Source organism: Centrocercus urophasianus, unplaced genomic scaffold, assembly GCF_019232065.1.
Source record: "Centrocercus urophasianus isolate 14NV4802_14NV808 unplaced genomic scaffold, USGS_Curo_1.0 seq_9, whole genome shotgun sequence".
In the NCBI taxonomy this organism is placed as follows: Eukaryota; Metazoa; Chordata; class Aves; order Galliformes; family Phasianidae; genus Centrocercus; species Centrocercus urophasianus.
The window spans coordinates 21,955,765-21,973,520 of NW_024885532.1; the positions used below are offsets into that span (position 1 = coordinate 21,955,765).

The following is a 17,756-nucleotide window of genomic DNA, read 5'->3' on the forward strand; positions in this document are numbered from 1 at the left end:
AACCTCACAGCTTTCTCTACTCCATGAAGTCATCAACACATCCTTGCATCCCAGCTACCTCTTAGAAGCCACAGCAATCGTGATCATTCACTTTTCTGTAAGCAGTCACAGGTACGGCCTTCTGCACCTCTTTTTCCATTTGACTCTATCAGTTTCCTCTTCTGCCCTCCTCATGCTTCAAACTATCCTCAATACAAAGCTTCAATTAAAAAGCAAAACATATGAAGGCATGAAGAAGTATCCTGTCTTCAGCAACTGACAGCACCAGATGCTTCTGACGCTGCTGCAGAAGGCAGCCATGGCTAACCTGGCTCAGATAAATACATTTCCTTTCCCTGAATGAGCTACAAGTAGTCACAGGAGCATAAGCCCCAAGTCACACACCTTCCCATATGCTATTCACAGTTTTGCATACCTCCCTCTGCAACCATACCTACATACACACATATTCTCTAGCACTAGTTGCTGGGCCTGCACAGCATCTTGTGGCAATGAGTTCCACAGGCAAAAAAAAAACGTATGGCCCTTTACTTCAGACTTGGAATTAGCCAAGGTAATTTCACCTACATCCTCTCATTCCTGAAACATAAGATCCAGATCTTGTTCCAAACTAGTTTATTTATAATTTAAAGTATAAAAGAAGTATGTTATGACAGCTTGAGGTTCCTTCGGAGTTACCACCTCAACCAGAAGTCTGACACAAGTTTACTATTCAGCTTTAAAGATTTACATTTCTTGTTTTAGGTTTTATTTTATGTTATTTTGAATTCTTTCTAATCCCAGTAGATCACACTCAGTCATTAAAACAAACTACAACACTAAGTGAATTCTGCAGTGTTCTAGTAAACTACAGCAACTCTCCAGCTTTCTGCTCTTGAGTCAGGAGCAAGCAAGCCTACCCCATAAGGACAAGACAAAGGATTTCTGATTAAGTAAAAGTGACTCTATGAAAACAAAGAAGGGAAAACAATACAAAAGGAAGCCTTCCCACTGTCTGAAAAGACAAGCTAACTGACACAAACATATCATTCGGTTAATCACAAACATTATCCTTTCTTCTCTTTTCATTGCTTCTGCTGTAAAAGACCAGAGAGCCTAGTTTTCCTGAACCAAAGTATTCATTATTCTACTTTGAGAGTTCCCTAGCAAAGAACAAGAGATGCTGAATGAAATCCCAAAAGAAAAAGCACACAGTGCTGATGTACTGCAAGACACTATTCCAGGCTTAAGAACAGCATGGTGAGGACTTGATTTTTCGTAATGAGTTCCCACAAGCAGCATAATCCAGCTCTACAAGTGTTACATTTTGTCAGTGATACAAGGGAAGGGACAAAAGGCTGCATGCCAGCATTCAGTATGTATTCCAAGCAATACATTGGAGCTACCACAGATTATATATGAAGAAACACAAACTAGGAAGTCCAGAGGAGGGCTACTAAAATAATCAGAGGGCTGGAGCACCTCTCCTATGAAAAAAGGTTGAGGAAACTGGGCTTGTTTAGCTTGGAAAAGAGAAGACTCCAAGGAGACCTCATCGTGGCCTTCCAGTACTTGATGGGAGCATGTAAACAGGAGGGGGAACAGCTGTTTACAAGGGTGGATAGAGATAGGAGAAGGGGAAATGGTTTTAAAATAAGACAGGGAAGGTTTAGGTCAGATACTAGAAGGAAGTTTTTCACACAGAGTGTGGTGATGCACTGGAACAGGTTGCCCAAGGAGGTTGTGAATGCCCCATCCCTGGAGGCATCCAAGGCCAGGTTGGATGGGGCCCTGGGCAGCCTGGTCTAGTTAGTATTAAATGTGGAGGTTGGTGGCCATGCATGTGACAGGGGGATTGGAGATTCATGATCCTTGAGGTCCCTTCCAACCCTGGCCATTCTGTGATTCTGTGAACAATACTGAAAGAAAGAGAAAAAAAGCACATACATCTCTCAATACCTTTCTCGTAGAAGGCAACAGGCTCAGAAATTCCCACTGCACAAACTCCTCCAGAACATGGGTGTGAACGGAGGGCTGGCAACCTCACCACCTCATAGGCCTACGTGCCACTTTTGGAAGTCTGTTCTATTAATGTTGTCAAATCCAACTTATTAACACAAGTTTAACTTCAACACAAAGCTGCCACATTAACAGCAGCCATCCTGACATTATAGGTGTCCATTGCCTTAGTTACAAACATTTCTGTATTTTATTTTAGCTTTCAGAAGAGCCAGGATGCCAGAGATGGTCTTAATTTCCATAGTATCCAAGATTAATAACAACCTTTGTTAACTACCTAATGACAGCCCCACAGAAACTGGTCACATTCACAAACACTATAATTACACAGTATTTAGATAAGGCTGGCTTTTCTTTCATTAAGAAAAAAACCACTTATTCTTACCAGCAATTATGTTTGGTACATTTCTTTTGTGGTCACTTCAGGTAGATTAGATTGCTTGTGGTAGTTACTACTTCTTAGTTCTTTCCTTATTACAGTCATCTTTTAAGGATGTACAAGAAAGTGAATCTTTAGTAGAAGTAGCATGGTTTAAGAAGTTCTAGCGTAACTTACAAGAGCTCTACACAGACATACTACAGAAAACTAAAACATGCATTTGACCATTTCTGAACACTGATCTCACACTGCCAACCTATCCATGCCAAACTGTGCAAAGCTTCAAGGCAATATTAATAGGCAAACACAGCCTGTGTTACTGTTCTTGCAACCAGAGCAACAAAACTATGGAAGCAACTTTGAGAAAGCAGCATTAAAGGGCACTTACGTCACAGAGTTATAGGATTTTTAAAAGCTAAAGTGCAGGAAGAAAGAAATTGTTTCAGAGCTTGAATAACTGCACGTGTTTTACCTTGATTTAAGCTGATCTTCTATCTATAGTCAAATATAATATGCACAGTGCATTTAAAGAGCTACCCCAATGCTCAATTTATAAAACGTACAGCAACAATTATCTAAAATATTTTATTCACTTTTATGTTTTATGTTCATGAAACATGAAGGATGGTTTAAGACTGTCTTGTTTGTAGGCTGGAGTAACTTCCTAAAAGTTACAAAAGCTTCCTTCTACAGCTATTCAATTAAAGGGTATTAAGAGAGAAAGTTGCATGGCTTTCTTAAACACTGTTTTGTTCGTAAACCTTGCCACAGTATTTGGAAGCAGACTAAAATTGTACTGGAAATGCTCATAAGCCCCTCAAAAAATTCTTCGGAGGACACCTTTGGGCAAAACAATTCCATCCAATGGCTGCACACTATTAGAAATGCATGTTCTAAGTCGCTCAAGTATTTTGACAGTAAATTACACGTACACTGAAAACTCTCAGCAAGCAGATTATCAGTCAAACGAATGCAAAAGAGAGAACTACTGCTAGCCACAACTGTCTGCTACAACTTGTTAATATTTATTTTTCCTCATCCGCAGATCACAGTTCTCTTCAGAAGCTGAAAATATCTTCGTGCAAGTCATCATCATCCACTTACATGTTAATTTCCAACGAAATAAGAAGACTGCTCAATCACACTGCTGTGCCTCAGCACAAAGAGCACACATCCCAAGAGCCGAGGCAGTGCAACCTTACAGAAGAGGCTAACCAATGCTTTCAGGACATAATGACAACTGAAATAATCCAGTTCTGGTGCAGCAGTATTACAGTGTGTCCTTCACTGCTGGCAGGATACACCTCGACAGGAATAGACAGATCACGATCCTGCATTGCTGCTGTTTCTTCACAAACCACAGCAAACTCTTTTCCCAGCTTTAAAGCATCGCTATCTTAAAATCATTTCAAAGTGAACACAGACATCAGACAGCAAGTCTTTTATGATCCTTTTCCTCACTCTTGCTTATAAAGCAGCCAGCAGTGTGGAATCCCAAATGACAGGGCCTTTCAGCTCCTATCCCACCAGTAAGAAGCCGTGTTGCCAACAACTGCGTGCACTTGGCTCAAACACATAAAGGCTGACACAGTTTCACAAGATTGAAATCTCCTTCCCCACTAAGAAAAGAAGAAAACCAAAACCATCATAAACATTTCACACCTTCTTTCCTCCCTCCTCTCTCTCCAATCAAATCCATGCTCGGGAACTCCTCTTTTACAAGCAATTACGGAATTGGAAAAAACCCTAGAAACTTGGAAAGAAAGAAAAGAACATGGAGGCACACGCACATCCTGCCCCATTCCCTGAGCATTTATGAGTAACTTGCCATTTCACCTAATTTAGGATATTAGACCTACTAAAGGAACACTTGGCAGCGCAATAGACCGATCCATTCTTAACATAATAACCTCATTCAATAGATTAAAGAGGTACACTTATGCCTTGAATTCAAGCAGTACAGTAAATTATTTAAGAAGAACTTAAAATATGCAGTCATTAACTCACGGTTGCTTTTATTTTCATTTGGTCTTATTTTGTACGAATGCAAGAAACGAAACTGTAAGAGCAGCAATCTCTCCATTTCTCTCCAGCTGGTACTGCTGTTGTGTGGTTTTATTTGGTTTTGGTTTTACTTATTACTATTACCAAATCCTTCCTTGCCAGATATCAGAGATGCTCAGAGTTCACAAGAATCTGGAACTGCAAGTGACACTGGGGGACAATGTCAGTTATTCCCTTGCCACGTTCCCATACACACACGTACAATAATTAAGGACCCCCAGCTGTTCTGCTTTCCATGGGGCAGGCATGAAGCCTCACAAGAACTGAGACCAGACCCAACTCCTCTACTTCTACCTTAAGACAATGCCCAGAGCTTGCCACCTGACTTCCTTGGAGAAAGAAGGCACAGCACCGTGTTATGAGACTGCTCCACATCCATGCATTCAATAAAATTACCAAGTGGGAAATCATCTTTCAGGAAATCTATGGACATTCATTTTTTCACTTGGTTTATCCTCATTTGACTGCAATACATGCCAAACAAGTCATGCCCAATTTTGACTCTGCCTGAAAAGTCTTCATTTGATCTTGAGAGAGAAAAAAAAAGAAAAAAAGATTTCAAAACCGCAGTCACAAGGGAAGTCAGAGCAATCACACAAGTGATTGGGTTTTATCACAAAACTCTCCTACTAACAGGACTCAATGTTTAGAAGCACGTGTTTAAGTTCCTAACACGGATTTCTTCTGTTTCTTACACATCAGTTATGGCTGCCAGTCATCATCCCTCTTCTATCTATACACAACTGTGACAGAGCCGGGTGAAGAGAAGGTCAGAGGAAGCTTAAAAGGCTTTTAAGTTCTCTCTCATCTTGACAGGGATTTCAGCCCTCTGCAGTGCACGGGGAGTTCACAGTTGCTGGATGAACATTAACAGGTTTTTCTATGCCATACATTTGTTTACAGCAACGTAAAGGAAAATTCCATTCATAAACCGAGCACAAAACTCACCACTGGGGCTAAGAACTTCACATTTCATGGAATTAAAAAGGGCTGCAGAGCTAACACAAGCACTGAAATAACTTTACCCTCCTAACTCATCTTTAAGAGCTGTGCTACAGTATAGCAATAAAAAACAACAAAAAGTGATTATTAAGGGCTTGAAAACAGGGCACTGCTGAATGCGTATCCACATTTTCAGCTGCTTTAAGTGCTGTCCGTATTATTTAGCACTGTTGCTTAAGCAACTGATAGAGAAGTTCAAATCTCCATTGCACACGAAGAAACCTGAAAAGTTCTGAAAGGTTCCTGCTGGATATCCATGCTAATTAAAGCTACAACAATAGGCCTACAAACAGGAGGTTGGACAAGTCACACAAAAGCTTGAGCAGCTTGCTTGGCCAAACGAGTTAGTGCACAAAACAGCACATGAGAAAATACTCTACAAACAACCTCCAGCCAGTATTGAATCTGTACCTTACCAGAAACAGCATCCACATCCATCTTCTTGCTTCTATCAACCCTCCTCAACACCGTGCATCTCACGATAACAGTATAATAAACACTCCCAAACATTTTAAGACCACACACCAGGCTAAAGGAACCGCTGAGCAATCATGTGAAATTACCAGCAGCATTCAAACAACTCAGAGTAAAAACCACTAAGACTGGAGTGAGAAGAGATCCAGAGTCCCTTCTGAAATACAAGAAATGTAAAGAACAGAGAAGTTGTTTGCCCAAAGAAAAATGGTAAATAAGTTTACTGTGATTCTTCAGATTCTTCAACACTAACCAAATGTTTTGCCATTTGCTTTGCAGGTACGTTTTCATGAAATGGAACAATATTAGCACAGGTGCTGCATTTGAGCTGTGACGAGTCGTTCTTAATGTCTGTACAGTACCAAAGTGGGAAATCCTCATTCAGTAGGTGCTAACAAATCATTCCATCCAGAAGGTATCCAGAAGGTATCCAGCAACGATAGAATATCCAAAATATCATAGCATTTGCATGGAAAGGATTGTTACAATCCCTGCCAGTCCAACAGCAGTAACTACTCAATCTCTCCCTTAGCAAAGCCAGGCTTCAAAGGAAGATTGAGACTTTTGCATACAACTGCAACCACAAACCAAATCCTGCTTCTAATGCTGGTAATTCAGGGCAGGTGTTAAAAAGCTTGCACAAAACGAGCTGATAAAGGCTCCTACACCGCAAAAGACAATAGCATGACTTCTATTTTTGTTAGCTAATTTCCTGATACAGGCCAAGAGTTATATTTTGGTAACACATCAAGACCAGAAGGAAGAGGAGCCCAGCATGACACCATATTTTATTCTGCACTTCCATCATTCCAATCGTAAGTCTACGAATGTTTTAGAATAGACTGAAATAAACAGAGATATCTCCAGTCACTCAGGAGCTCTTTCCATCTGATATAATTGACTGACTGACTGTACCCACAGCCTATGCTCAGTAAGCTGCCATTGCTTAACAGCACCCCCTTGGGTGGCCCACGTGCACTAAGCAAAAGAAGGCCCATTTTTTAAAAAGTTTTCAGTATTTGTTAAAGTTTAATGCTGACTTATTACACGCACGGCACATTTTCTTCTCATATATTAATCAACAGAAGAGAAATAGCTCATAAAAATCAATGAGAACAAAAACACACTGTTCAATTCCTGCTTATGTAAACAGAGCTGCACACACTGATCACACCAAGAATACACTTATTATTATTATGACATTTCCTTTCTTCTACAACACTACACTTGCAGCACTACTATTTACAGCTGATCTATTTCCTACACCTCTCAGAGCTGTCTAATCGCTCATATTCTTTATTACTCTTTGTAAACTGAACAGCATTGTTACAGCTGTCAGCACAGGTGTGATATCCATACATCTTCTTGCATTAAAGCAAGGTGTATTTTCATGGTCACCCCCTTGTCTTCAAAACTTTGCTAGCTTACCAAGAAGAAGACAGAATAGCATTATCCAGACCACAGTAACTTGTCAAGGTTGAAACTACCAAGAGAGACTGACGGATCTAATTTCTAGTTCAGTCTGTAGCTTAAGGAATGCATCTGAAAGTAAGAATTGCTTTTCATTATTGAATTAAGAACCTTTTCTTTGTTTCCACATTCATAGCTATTTAGCCTGCATGTACACCAACAATTTCCAGAGAGCAGACAAAACTACAGAGATAACAAACATCTTCTGGAAATCACAGCACCTCAGCATTCCATTACTGCTTTTACAACCCCCTTTAACCTATCTGTCCTTCCTGTCTTTAAATACAACATAACACCAAGCATGCAGAAAATGCACCTATAAAGAGGCACCTGAAAGAGGTCCATCCAAAGAAAGGTCACCACTTTCCTGCCTGCACTGAGTTCAGCTTTCCAACCACACAAAGGCAAAGCATTTGCTGTCGTTACACACACAGAACAGTGCTAACTATCCCAAGCTGTGGTTTGGGATAACCATAGCCCAAGTGTCACCAAACTCAGCTGATGAGTCGCAGGCAGCAGAGCGAGGCAGACTTTACATCCCTCACTCTTCTTGCCTTCCAGCAGAGAACTATCAAACTCAATACTGCCAACGGAGGCTGTTTTATTTCCTCAGCTGAAATGAGAAGCTGAACTTGTCGGCACCACGTGGCAGCAACCACATTTGCTTTGCCAAATCACTCTTTTCACTCATGTGATTTGCCATTTACTGAGGGTAACTATTTTTTCAAGCTCCAAAAATAGCCAAGTTGAAGATATGAAGAGACTTTTTAAGGAGTTGGTATTCTGGAAATCAAGTTATGCCATTTTCAAATTGGTGGTAAGACTTTAAAGCAAGCTTTAACATCTGAGAAATGGAAGACAGTGATTAGGACGCACCCAGGAAACTCCACACATCCATCCAAATCATTAGCTGGAAAGTATCTTCTGAAAGTATCTTCCTCTCTTTTCCTTAAATACACAGAAGCAAAATTAACAGCCAATAACGAATTCCACATAAGCACCAAAACAGCTTACAAAATAAAAAGGCATGCAAATTAATTACTGCATCAAACATGACACTTAATTGCAGCTCCCAGCTTTACTGCAGCACGTTCACTTTGCTGCTAACATCTTCAACAAGTATTAAATTACATCTGTAAAAATCCAACCAACCCTCCTACTGTACACTCGTGTGCATGAAACTCCATCCCATCTCCTGTGAACTTGCTTTACAAGCTGCTGCTCCTAGTTACTGCTCCCAGAGTCTCACAATACTGTTCACAAGCCTTTCAATTCTTGCTTTCAGCTACAAGCTCCACTGTCACTCCAAGCCATTGCTCCACTGTCAGAACACAAACTACACAGAAAAACATCCTCCAAAAATTTGTTTTGCTGCCTGTCCAGTGATAAAGAGATCTTCTGCTTAAAATTTCCCTTTAGAAAGGGAATTGTAGGAGAGGCTGTCAGATAATAAAGGATACTTCAAGTCTCTGTACCACTTTGACGTGTTTATCATCTTTTTCTCCTTCCTCTTTTGCTTTACTCTGCGATGAAATGCATAAACAGGTGAAAACAACTTACATCAGATGAAAGACTGAAAGCAATTCTACAGAAAGCATCAAGGACAGGGAGACAGCTCTCTCATCTTTCATTCATAAAATCTGCTTTTGAGTAAAGGTACTCAGATGAAGTCATTTTAAACCTCATTTACAGCAGCCCATATAAGTGCTGTAAATATGCTTTTAAAAAGAAGTTTTCCCTTTCTAGTTAAAGAATTGTGCAAATCCATGCAAACCCTCATTGCAAGTACATGTAGCATCACTGAGAATTCTCTACAAAGATGCAAAATTAATCAGTTTTGCAATACAGAATAAATACAGAAAAGAATCTGCTCCAATACGAATGCATATGTTTCCATACTTCAAAAGATTTCAAAAGCACTGAAATTTGAACTAGATTTCTCTGGTTTTAAGATGAAATACTGATCTCAAATTACCACGTCTAAAATTGAGAAGAGATAATAACTGAATAAATTCAGGTAACTGCAGTAAATTTAAGGGAGGAACCAGATGAGAATCATGCATTAAAAGGAGCTCATACCAGGATTCAAGCTAAAAAGCAAAAAAGACATTTAATACCCAAAAAAAGGGCTGGCATTTTTATAGACTGAAATAATAGAAGAGCAACACCAATATATGACCATGATGGCACACCTGACAGGCTGAGGAAACGCAGGGCCGAATTCATTTTTTAAATACAGACACCAACTCTTATTTGTATCCTCTTTCATAAATGAAGTTGGCAAATTAATTTTCCATGGCACGCTCTGCCAAGTAGTTCATTTTTAATATCTCTTCAAGTCACAGCAGTGAGGAGGAAAAAAAAACCCTGATCCATACCGGGGAAATAAAGGTTAGTGTTTTTCAAAGCAGACAGGCTCCACAGTGCCTATAATTAAAAGGACACATCCTGATAACAGGCACAGAAAGAGCTGCAAACGGTATTCTAAAATCAAACGGGGCTAAAGACTTAGATACTGGTCTTTAAATGCAATTACACACAGGTTTAAGGAAAGCTGGGAGTTAATCTAAACAAGGTATTACATGGGTCAGATGTTTCTTCAAAGGCACACTACATGGAATTTTACAGCTTCTTCACTGGCCCAATTATGTCATCACTTGCTTTTTTCTCCCAGATCTTCCTTTGCGAGGCTCAGAATCACTTGGGATGTATTGATAAGATCTTAAATGATATAAATATGTGCACACATGTGTGTGCAAGAGAGACATTTTATATGCACACACTTGCATATATATTTACAGTACATTTCCTTAAATGCTTACGTACTTCCAACAATTTTACATAATTGTGTACAATTTTACAACACACTACCCCTTCATTTCCTGTAAAAGAGAGGGAATAATGTAACTAATCAGCACAAAATTCCCAAGAGAGCTCTAGTTAGAGACGTTCACTGGCCAGAGATACAAGTGAGGAGCAAGGGAGCAGCAGCAACAAACCCTGCACTGCCTTCAGGGAGGGATGAGCTCTGAGCTCCACAGCTAAAGAAATGCCACGGTCGAGACAACACGATCCCCTGTCCAGAGACACTTTGGCAGTAGAAACAGAAGCAAATCTCACAATGTTTTTAATTTTACAGGCAGATATACAGGGAGAAACACCACTGCCTGTTATCCAAGCCAACCGACCGCTGCTGCCACGCAGAATAATTATTTTTGGTCTCCATTTGATAGCCATATCCTGCTCCATGTAAAGCATCTAAATGATTTTCCAACTGCAGCTAAACAAAAGTACAGTCTACCTGGAGATGACAGATAGAAACAAAGACACAACGTGTATGGGAGAAGAAAGGATATGATCTTTAGCTGGCCAAATAACAGAGGAAGGAGGTATTTCTGGCTATTGTTACCCAGAGGGATTTAAACAGGCTGGGAAAAACTGCCCATCCTGACGAACAGCCAACATATGCTCTTAAAATCAGGGTACAGTCACGTGGTAGATGTGATTTTCCAAAACACTGAGTATCAATGAGCTTAAAATTCTTATTTAGCTGGGATCCCCTGAAAGCTTAGGGTTTGGGTTTTGTTTTGTTTTTTCATTGGTTGGTATTAATTAAAAAAAAAAAAAAAAGAAAAACAAAAAAAAACAGGACCAGCAAAGAGAAGGATCAGTGTCCGAGTTTAGAAAGGTCAGAGGAAAGAAAAGCAAATAAAAAGTTCCTGAGAAAATTGACTGCTAACAGCACAATGGTGACACTGTGAGCTGCAATACCTCCATCTGTCTTCTACCACCTTCACGTATGTATTGACTAAAAAATATAATCAAAATGAAGCAGTGTTGGAACTTGTCTTCCAGCACTCCTCAAAGACAAGCTGCTACTCATTAGAACTCTCTGGCATCTCAGGAAGACGTGATGAAAGCCACTAAGACAGTCAACACCTCATGATCAACATAATCAGAGACTGCTGATAGAGTTAGTATTTTCAATATTAAGAACCCAGCCTCTCCCAGAAACCTGTTTATTAATACTTTTAAAAATAGAGTTTGGCCACTGCTATTTCTTCTGATTTAAGCTACGGCACCAAGAAAATATTTAAACATTTCCTCGCCTCCCATCACCATAGCAGTTCTTTCTCACCTCATATGCATTGGGTTCTTTGTTTTGTCTCCTTCCTCAAGTCTCAGCTTTTTTTTTTTTTTTTCTCCTTCCTTTCAGTGCTCCTTTTTGTCCTCTCCCCCATCTTCAAGGCAGGCTATTTATTTTAAAGTTATCTCCTTCTCCCATTAGCACAGTTTCTTCTTAAACAAGGTTTTTGGAAAACCACCATAGCCTTCCTGTCCACTTGTAAGCACTATCACAAGAGGCCCCCCGAGAGAGTTAGGAATTTCCAGACATAATTAATATTAAACAATCACACTGCAGATCTGCTGCTAAGATCACTTGATCCTGCAGGCTCGAGGGCCTTTCACCACTGACACAGCTCCTCTGCACACACTGTCAAAGAAATGAGAATATTCACAAGCACGTACCAGTAGGACCAACCAGCCCTCATTTATCAGAGAAGTGGAGGTGGGGGAAGGCGCACAGTTTGCCACTGACTTCGCAGGCTCACCGCCCCTCGCAGGCCTGAGCTGCTCCCACAATGCATGAATGCTTCGAAGCAAAACCACTGAGACCAAAATTGCCCTAAGTTCAACTGGAAGAGCCACAACAGCATTGCTGACCTTCCTTCTCCCACCATACTCACTCTCCTACAGCACTTCTTGGATGCCAAAGGGAAGGCACACCACAGCTTCACAACAAGTTCAACCTGAGTGAAGGCAATACTTGAAAAGAGAAGCTGGGGCAGAATGAAGTCCAGGTTTGGGGGAGAAAAAAAAAAAAAAAAAAGGAAGTCTACCTGAGAATAAATATTAATTATGTCATTATGATAAATAATCTGAACTACAATCACCACCAGCATACCCACGTTCCACGGTGTTCTTTTGTCTTCCTCTGTACAATGGGAATATACACACTGTCACAGATTGTTAAACACAATTTACCCACGCAGTAGTTTCAGAACATAATCAATACAACCCACCCCCTCATGAGAAATACAAGCATTTTCATAGGGTACCTGCATACGCAGGGACCTGACAAACACCATTTCTAGTTAGACAAAACCACTGCACCGCTCCACTTCACAGAACAGCTGTAACGAGAGCTGCAAGTTAGCGCACATCGAACTGTTCATCACTGAAATAAAGTTACAGGTGGCCTTACCTCTCATCTTCCCCATCTACGAGGGGCGTCGCCAAGGGCAGCACCTTCAGTGGGAAGAGGGAGGCCGAGGCTGGCACGTTACTGCTACTGCCATCAGCGATGGCCGACGCTCCAACGCCGCTCTCCCCGCTGGCAGCTTGAGGTAAACCAACGAGGGAAGGTTCTGTAGGGCGCCTGCCATCTTCCATTTGGCTTACAACTGGCTGGGCTAGTGATTGTGCTGGGAACTGGGTAGAGCTCAGCGGTATCTGCTGTGGCACGCTGGGTGCCACCGGCATACCTATACTTGTTGATACCAAAGGAGGCTGACTAACGTTCTGAGCCAGATTCCCATTCTGCACAGCTGAAGCCTGGGCTATGCTCTGTGGCTGTCCCAAACCTATAGAAGCAGAAGGTATGCCAGGGGGCACAGCCGAACCAGCTTGACTCGGTGCAGCAACAGTACTAGCAGAAGGTATGGGGCTAACTGCAGGCAGCTGCTGGCCAGTCATTCCTTGCACCACTGATTCCACCGCTTGTGCCTGCGGCTGTACAGGTAACAAAGTGTTTTGCTGAGCAATAACCATTTGCTGAGGAAGGCCTGAAGCGCTAGCCTGTAATCCCTGCTGCATTATTCCTGTCTGCACAGGCTGCACCACTTGCGAAGATGGAGGAGCAGCGGTTGATGGCATAACTGGAGGTGGAATTTGGTTTGCAGCAGGTGGTGGTTGCACCACAGTGGCCACATTTGCTTGCTGCCCAACGCTCAACATCTGCCCACTGGTACCCACACCTGGTATCGCTGCCGGGGCGTGCGCAGCAGGCTGAGCCGGGGCAGCGGCTGGGTGCGCCGGGACCGCAGACTGCATGCTCGGGACCTGGGCAACAGGAACCGGCGGCCCTGCCCCTACTCCTGCAGGACTGGGCTGCATAGCAGGTGCCGGGGGCTGAAGGATCTGCTGATGCTGAATATACTCTGGCACAGCCCCCGTGACAGCGTTTTGGTTCACCGACTTAACGTGACCTGTGGCCATCTGCGTAGGAACCGCTGGCTGCTGCTGCTGCTGCTGTCCGTACTGCAACTGCTGCTGTTGTACAACTGGCAGAGTCTGCACAGGCTGCGCCGGCTGAGAATAAGGTAACTGCTGTTGAGCCATACTTTGAATGGCAGGCTGCTGGTGGCCCAGAGCTGGGGATACACCTAGTAGATTAACCGGGGCTGGCTGAACCCCAGTAACAGTGGTTAGACTGGCCTGTGCAGGAGGTTGGACCCCTGGCTTCTGCTGCGGATAGTTTATCTCTTGAGAATGCAGCTGGACTTGTGCAAGCTGTGATTGGGAAACACTCTGTGGTATACTAGATGCTGGAATTGCTGGAGGAGCAGCGCTGCTAAAATCCATCTGCTGAGGACCCACACCTTGAAAGGCTTGCTGCTGTACCACAGTAGGTGCTCCCATTTCTCCACTTCCCACACTTTCTGTATAGTGACTCAGTGTGCTTACATTGCTGCTAACAGAACTCCCACTGGTGCTCTCCCTTTCAGAAGTCGCTTCAAGCGGGTTTTGTTTTATCGTCTCTACTGCTTTGTTTACTGCTACTCCTTCTGAAGCTGCAACAGTGTTTTCTTTATCATAGAACTCAGTGCATGTCCATCTACCTTTTTTGAAAGGTTCAGAACTAGAATCTAATTTTACAACCCTAAACCTTGAGGTGCCAGATGCGGGCTGCTGTTGGCTGGATCCCGCGGCCACTCCTGCACTCGGATTAGTAACATTGTTAACGACACTAGAGGAAGCACTCGTACCATTGCCAACACCACTCAAGATATTCACATTAACATTGCCACTAGTTCCAGACAAAGCATTTACATTACCAGTACTTGTGATGTTGCTTAAATTCATAGTACCAAGCACGCTGCTTGCCACACTAGAACTACCTCCGCCCATATTATTCAAGGTACTAGTTCCAGTAGCAGAACTTACACCTAGACTGCCAGGTGTACTTGTAGTGCGGATATTAGACACGACAGATGCAGGGGGACCGGTGGATGATGCAGCAGAACCTGGCGCAGCTGATATAACATTGTCAGAGCTTCCAGTTGTCGATAGCTTTCTAAACGATGGGCTGGGTGGTGGTCCTCCAGAAACTGGGGCGCTGCCCACCCCGGGATGCGATGGGTGATGGTGTCCATGATGGTGGTGGTGAAGATGATGGTGGTGATGGACGTGATGGGGGTGAACACTTCCGTTGATCACAACGCTCTGCTGCGGATGATGAGGCAGAGAAGGGTGCTGCTGAGGAAGATGAGGCTGGTTTGGAGAAACGGCCCCGGGAGTCTCTGCCTCTTGGAAGTTATTTAAAGTCTCTTCAGAAGAGCTCCTCTCAGGTTCACCCAAGTCAGTGGCCCTGGATAAAGAAACATCCAAGATTTCTGAAGAAGACAGGTCTTCCGTGTGAGACTCATCCAGGTCATCGTAGCTTTCCGTATCTTCAGCTATGCTGTTATTAGAGCTCATACTGGCAGATATTTGAGCAGGGGTCACGCTGGTAATCTGGAAGCCACTTTTCTTTTTCATCTGTGCTCCGGTCTGCGCGAGAGGCTGCGGCTGGAGCTGAGACTGCGAGAGGAGGTTCAGGCTTTGTGGAGGAGGGGGTGTCGGCTGCAGGCCCGCCGATGAGGATGCTGCAGGAGATGGAGGCGGCGGCTGGACCAGCAGGGGCGGCTGGTAATCCTCGGCGGAGAGGGCAGCGCTCCCAACGCCGGTACCTGGTGCAGTGGGAGCAGTAACGCAGCTGCTGCCGCTGCTACTGCTGCTGCCCCTTCTAGGAAACATTGCCGGGTGCGCCATCTTCCTAGCACTAATGTCTGCGGCTGAGTCAGGCTGGTGCATTGTATCAGGCGTATTTTAAGAGCGATCCCCCGGCATGGAGAGAGACAGACACGCACACAGTTAGCGGGGCGCGGAGCCACGCAGCACCCCGGCACCGCCGCCACCCCCCTCCTCCGAGACAGGGAGGGGGCGAGGAGCTTTCCTCCGCCGCCTCTGAATGTCACACTTCCAATCCTCCGCCATTCACTTTCTTTCTCCCTCTCCAACCCCACTCCCCCCCCCCCCCCCCGCCATCCCCCACCCCCTTTTCGCTCCCCCCTCCTCACCTCCCCACCCCCCGCCGGCGCCTCTCCGCGGGGTGGGCTGAGGCCGGAGGAAATGCCCGCGTTAGCCCGGGGCCGAGCCTGTGCCCTCCCCGAGCCGGCAACCGGCAGAACCGCCCTCCCCGCGCCGGGCCGCCGCCTCAGCGGAGCGAGGGCAGCCGGCGGGCCTCGGGGCAGCGCGGCCGGAGCGCGGCGGAGATACGTACGGGACTGGCGCACAGCGGGGCGGCAGCGGCGGGCTGAGCCGGGCAGGGACATCCCCGTCAGTGGCAGCCATGGAGCTGAATCATTTTGGGTAGGAGAGAGACGGAGCGAGGAGGAAAGAAAAGCGACGGCAGCCCGACGAGAGAGTCCATGAAAAGGAGGAGGGAGGGGGAGCCGGGCGGGCAGCCGCTCTCCTCCCTGTGTCTGGCTGTCTCTGGAGGCGGCTCCGCTCCGCACGCTCTTCCTTCCCCCTCCGCCTCCTCCCCTTTATAACAGGCGGTACCGCTCTTCCTCCGCAACGCCCGGCCTGCCCTTGCCTTCCTTTCTTCTTTCCCTCGGGCTCTCGCGGCTCCCCGGCCGCCGCGGGTCTCTCCCCGCCCGGCCCCGTCTCCTCGCGGAGCGCTGAGGAGGAGGAGGGCGCTGCGCGGGTCTGCGGGGGGGAGGGGAAAGCTCGCCAAAGGGGAGGGCAGGCGAGAGACAACGTAAGATGGCGGCGGCCGCGCATGCGCGCCCCGCTGGCAGACATAAAGCCCGTCTGGCTCGGGCTGACGGAAATAGGCTCGGCTCGCGTGGCGGAAATTGCCGAGCGGCGCCGAGCCCCGTGCGGGAGGAGGAGGAAGGGCGGGGGTGTCCCCGCGTGGCGGCGCTCCTGAGTGGGGAGGGGGCGTGAGGTGGACGGGGGGGCGCGCGCTGTGGAAATGGCGGGCGGGCGCCTGGCGCCCCAGGTGCTTCTCTCCTCCGTCCCGCAGCATGACTCTGCCTCACATGACGCGCCCGCCCCCCTCTCCGCCGCAGATTTATTCAAGTTATTCATCACCTTCGTCTTCCTCCCCTCCCTCGGTCCAGAATATTCCTCCATCCTCCTCCCTCCCGTGCACGGGGAAGCTGGAGCCGCCTCGCTCGGGGCCGCGCTCCCTTTGTGCCGCCGCGCATCCCCCTGGCGGAGCGTCCCCCGCCCCCCGAAATGGCTGCCGTGGGGACGGCGTCTCGGTGCCCCCGGGGCTGATGGGGTGAGCCTGGTGCCGGGTAGCTGGAGGCTGGTATTCTGGGTGAAATTGCGCCTGTGGCTTTGTAGAATCGATCATAGAATTATTAAGGTTGGAAAAGACTGCTAAGATCATCCGGTCCATCAGCCCATCCCCACCGTGCCCACTGGCCATGACCATCGGTGCCACATCCACACGGTTCTCGAGCACAGCTGCAGGGACAGTGACTCCACCACCTCCCTGGGCAGCCTGTTCCAATGCCTCACCAGTCTGAGAAAAAGAAAATCCTGAATTCCTAATCTTCCTAAATTTTTTAAGCAGCGTGTATACAGGAGCTTCTGAAAAGAGCACGAGAGGGAATGTTTCAAAATAAAATGACACCTCCTTAGGATATTTTTAAATTGCTCGATAAAATTGAGGTGACATCCAACTGATACGCGGTCTCTGTTTCAGTGATGGTGTCTCAGCAGGGAAGAAAGAGCTCCTATTCCATCCCGGAGTCAGGGGTATTGAAGCTTGACATCGGCCTGGGCTACCTGCATCTTGTCACGTTGGTGCTGCTTTAGTCCTCCCCTGTCCAAAACTCAACCTGACATGGCTGCCATCAGACCTCTGAAGACACTAATGCTTGTGTATTGGCCTTGAGGTTTCCTTTAGCACCAACATGGCTGCTAGTGTGCTCTAGTGAGTGCCCAGCGGGTAGGTAGGTACCTTGTTGCAACACAAGCACAATGAATTCACACCCCAGTCACTGCTCCACCTCTCTTCAGCAGGACTATC

At 45.5% G+C, this 17,756-nt stretch overlaps 1 protein-coding gene across 4 annotated transcripts in view; it reads right to left on the minus strand.

Annotated features, from left to right (window-relative positions):
* TSC22D1 (TSC22 domain family member 1) overlaps positions 1-16,388 on the minus strand; it is an 80,099-nt gene extending 63,711 nt beyond the window's left edge. For 2 of the 4 annotated variants that reach the window (XR_006171945.1, XM_042838705.1), the window contains exon 1: positions 12,654-15,697. Coding sequence is in view for 3 of the 4 variants with exons in the window: in XM_042838705.1 (XP_042694639.1) it covers positions 12,654-15,523 (2,870 nt within the window). In the remaining variant the exon portion in view is untranslated. Of the gene's footprint in view, positions 1-12,653; positions 15,698-15,992 lie in introns of those variants that run through there. The other 2 variants (XM_042838702.1, XM_042838701.1) reach the window with 2 other exon arrangements.
* Positions 16,389-17,756: the final 1,368 nt, after the last annotated feature.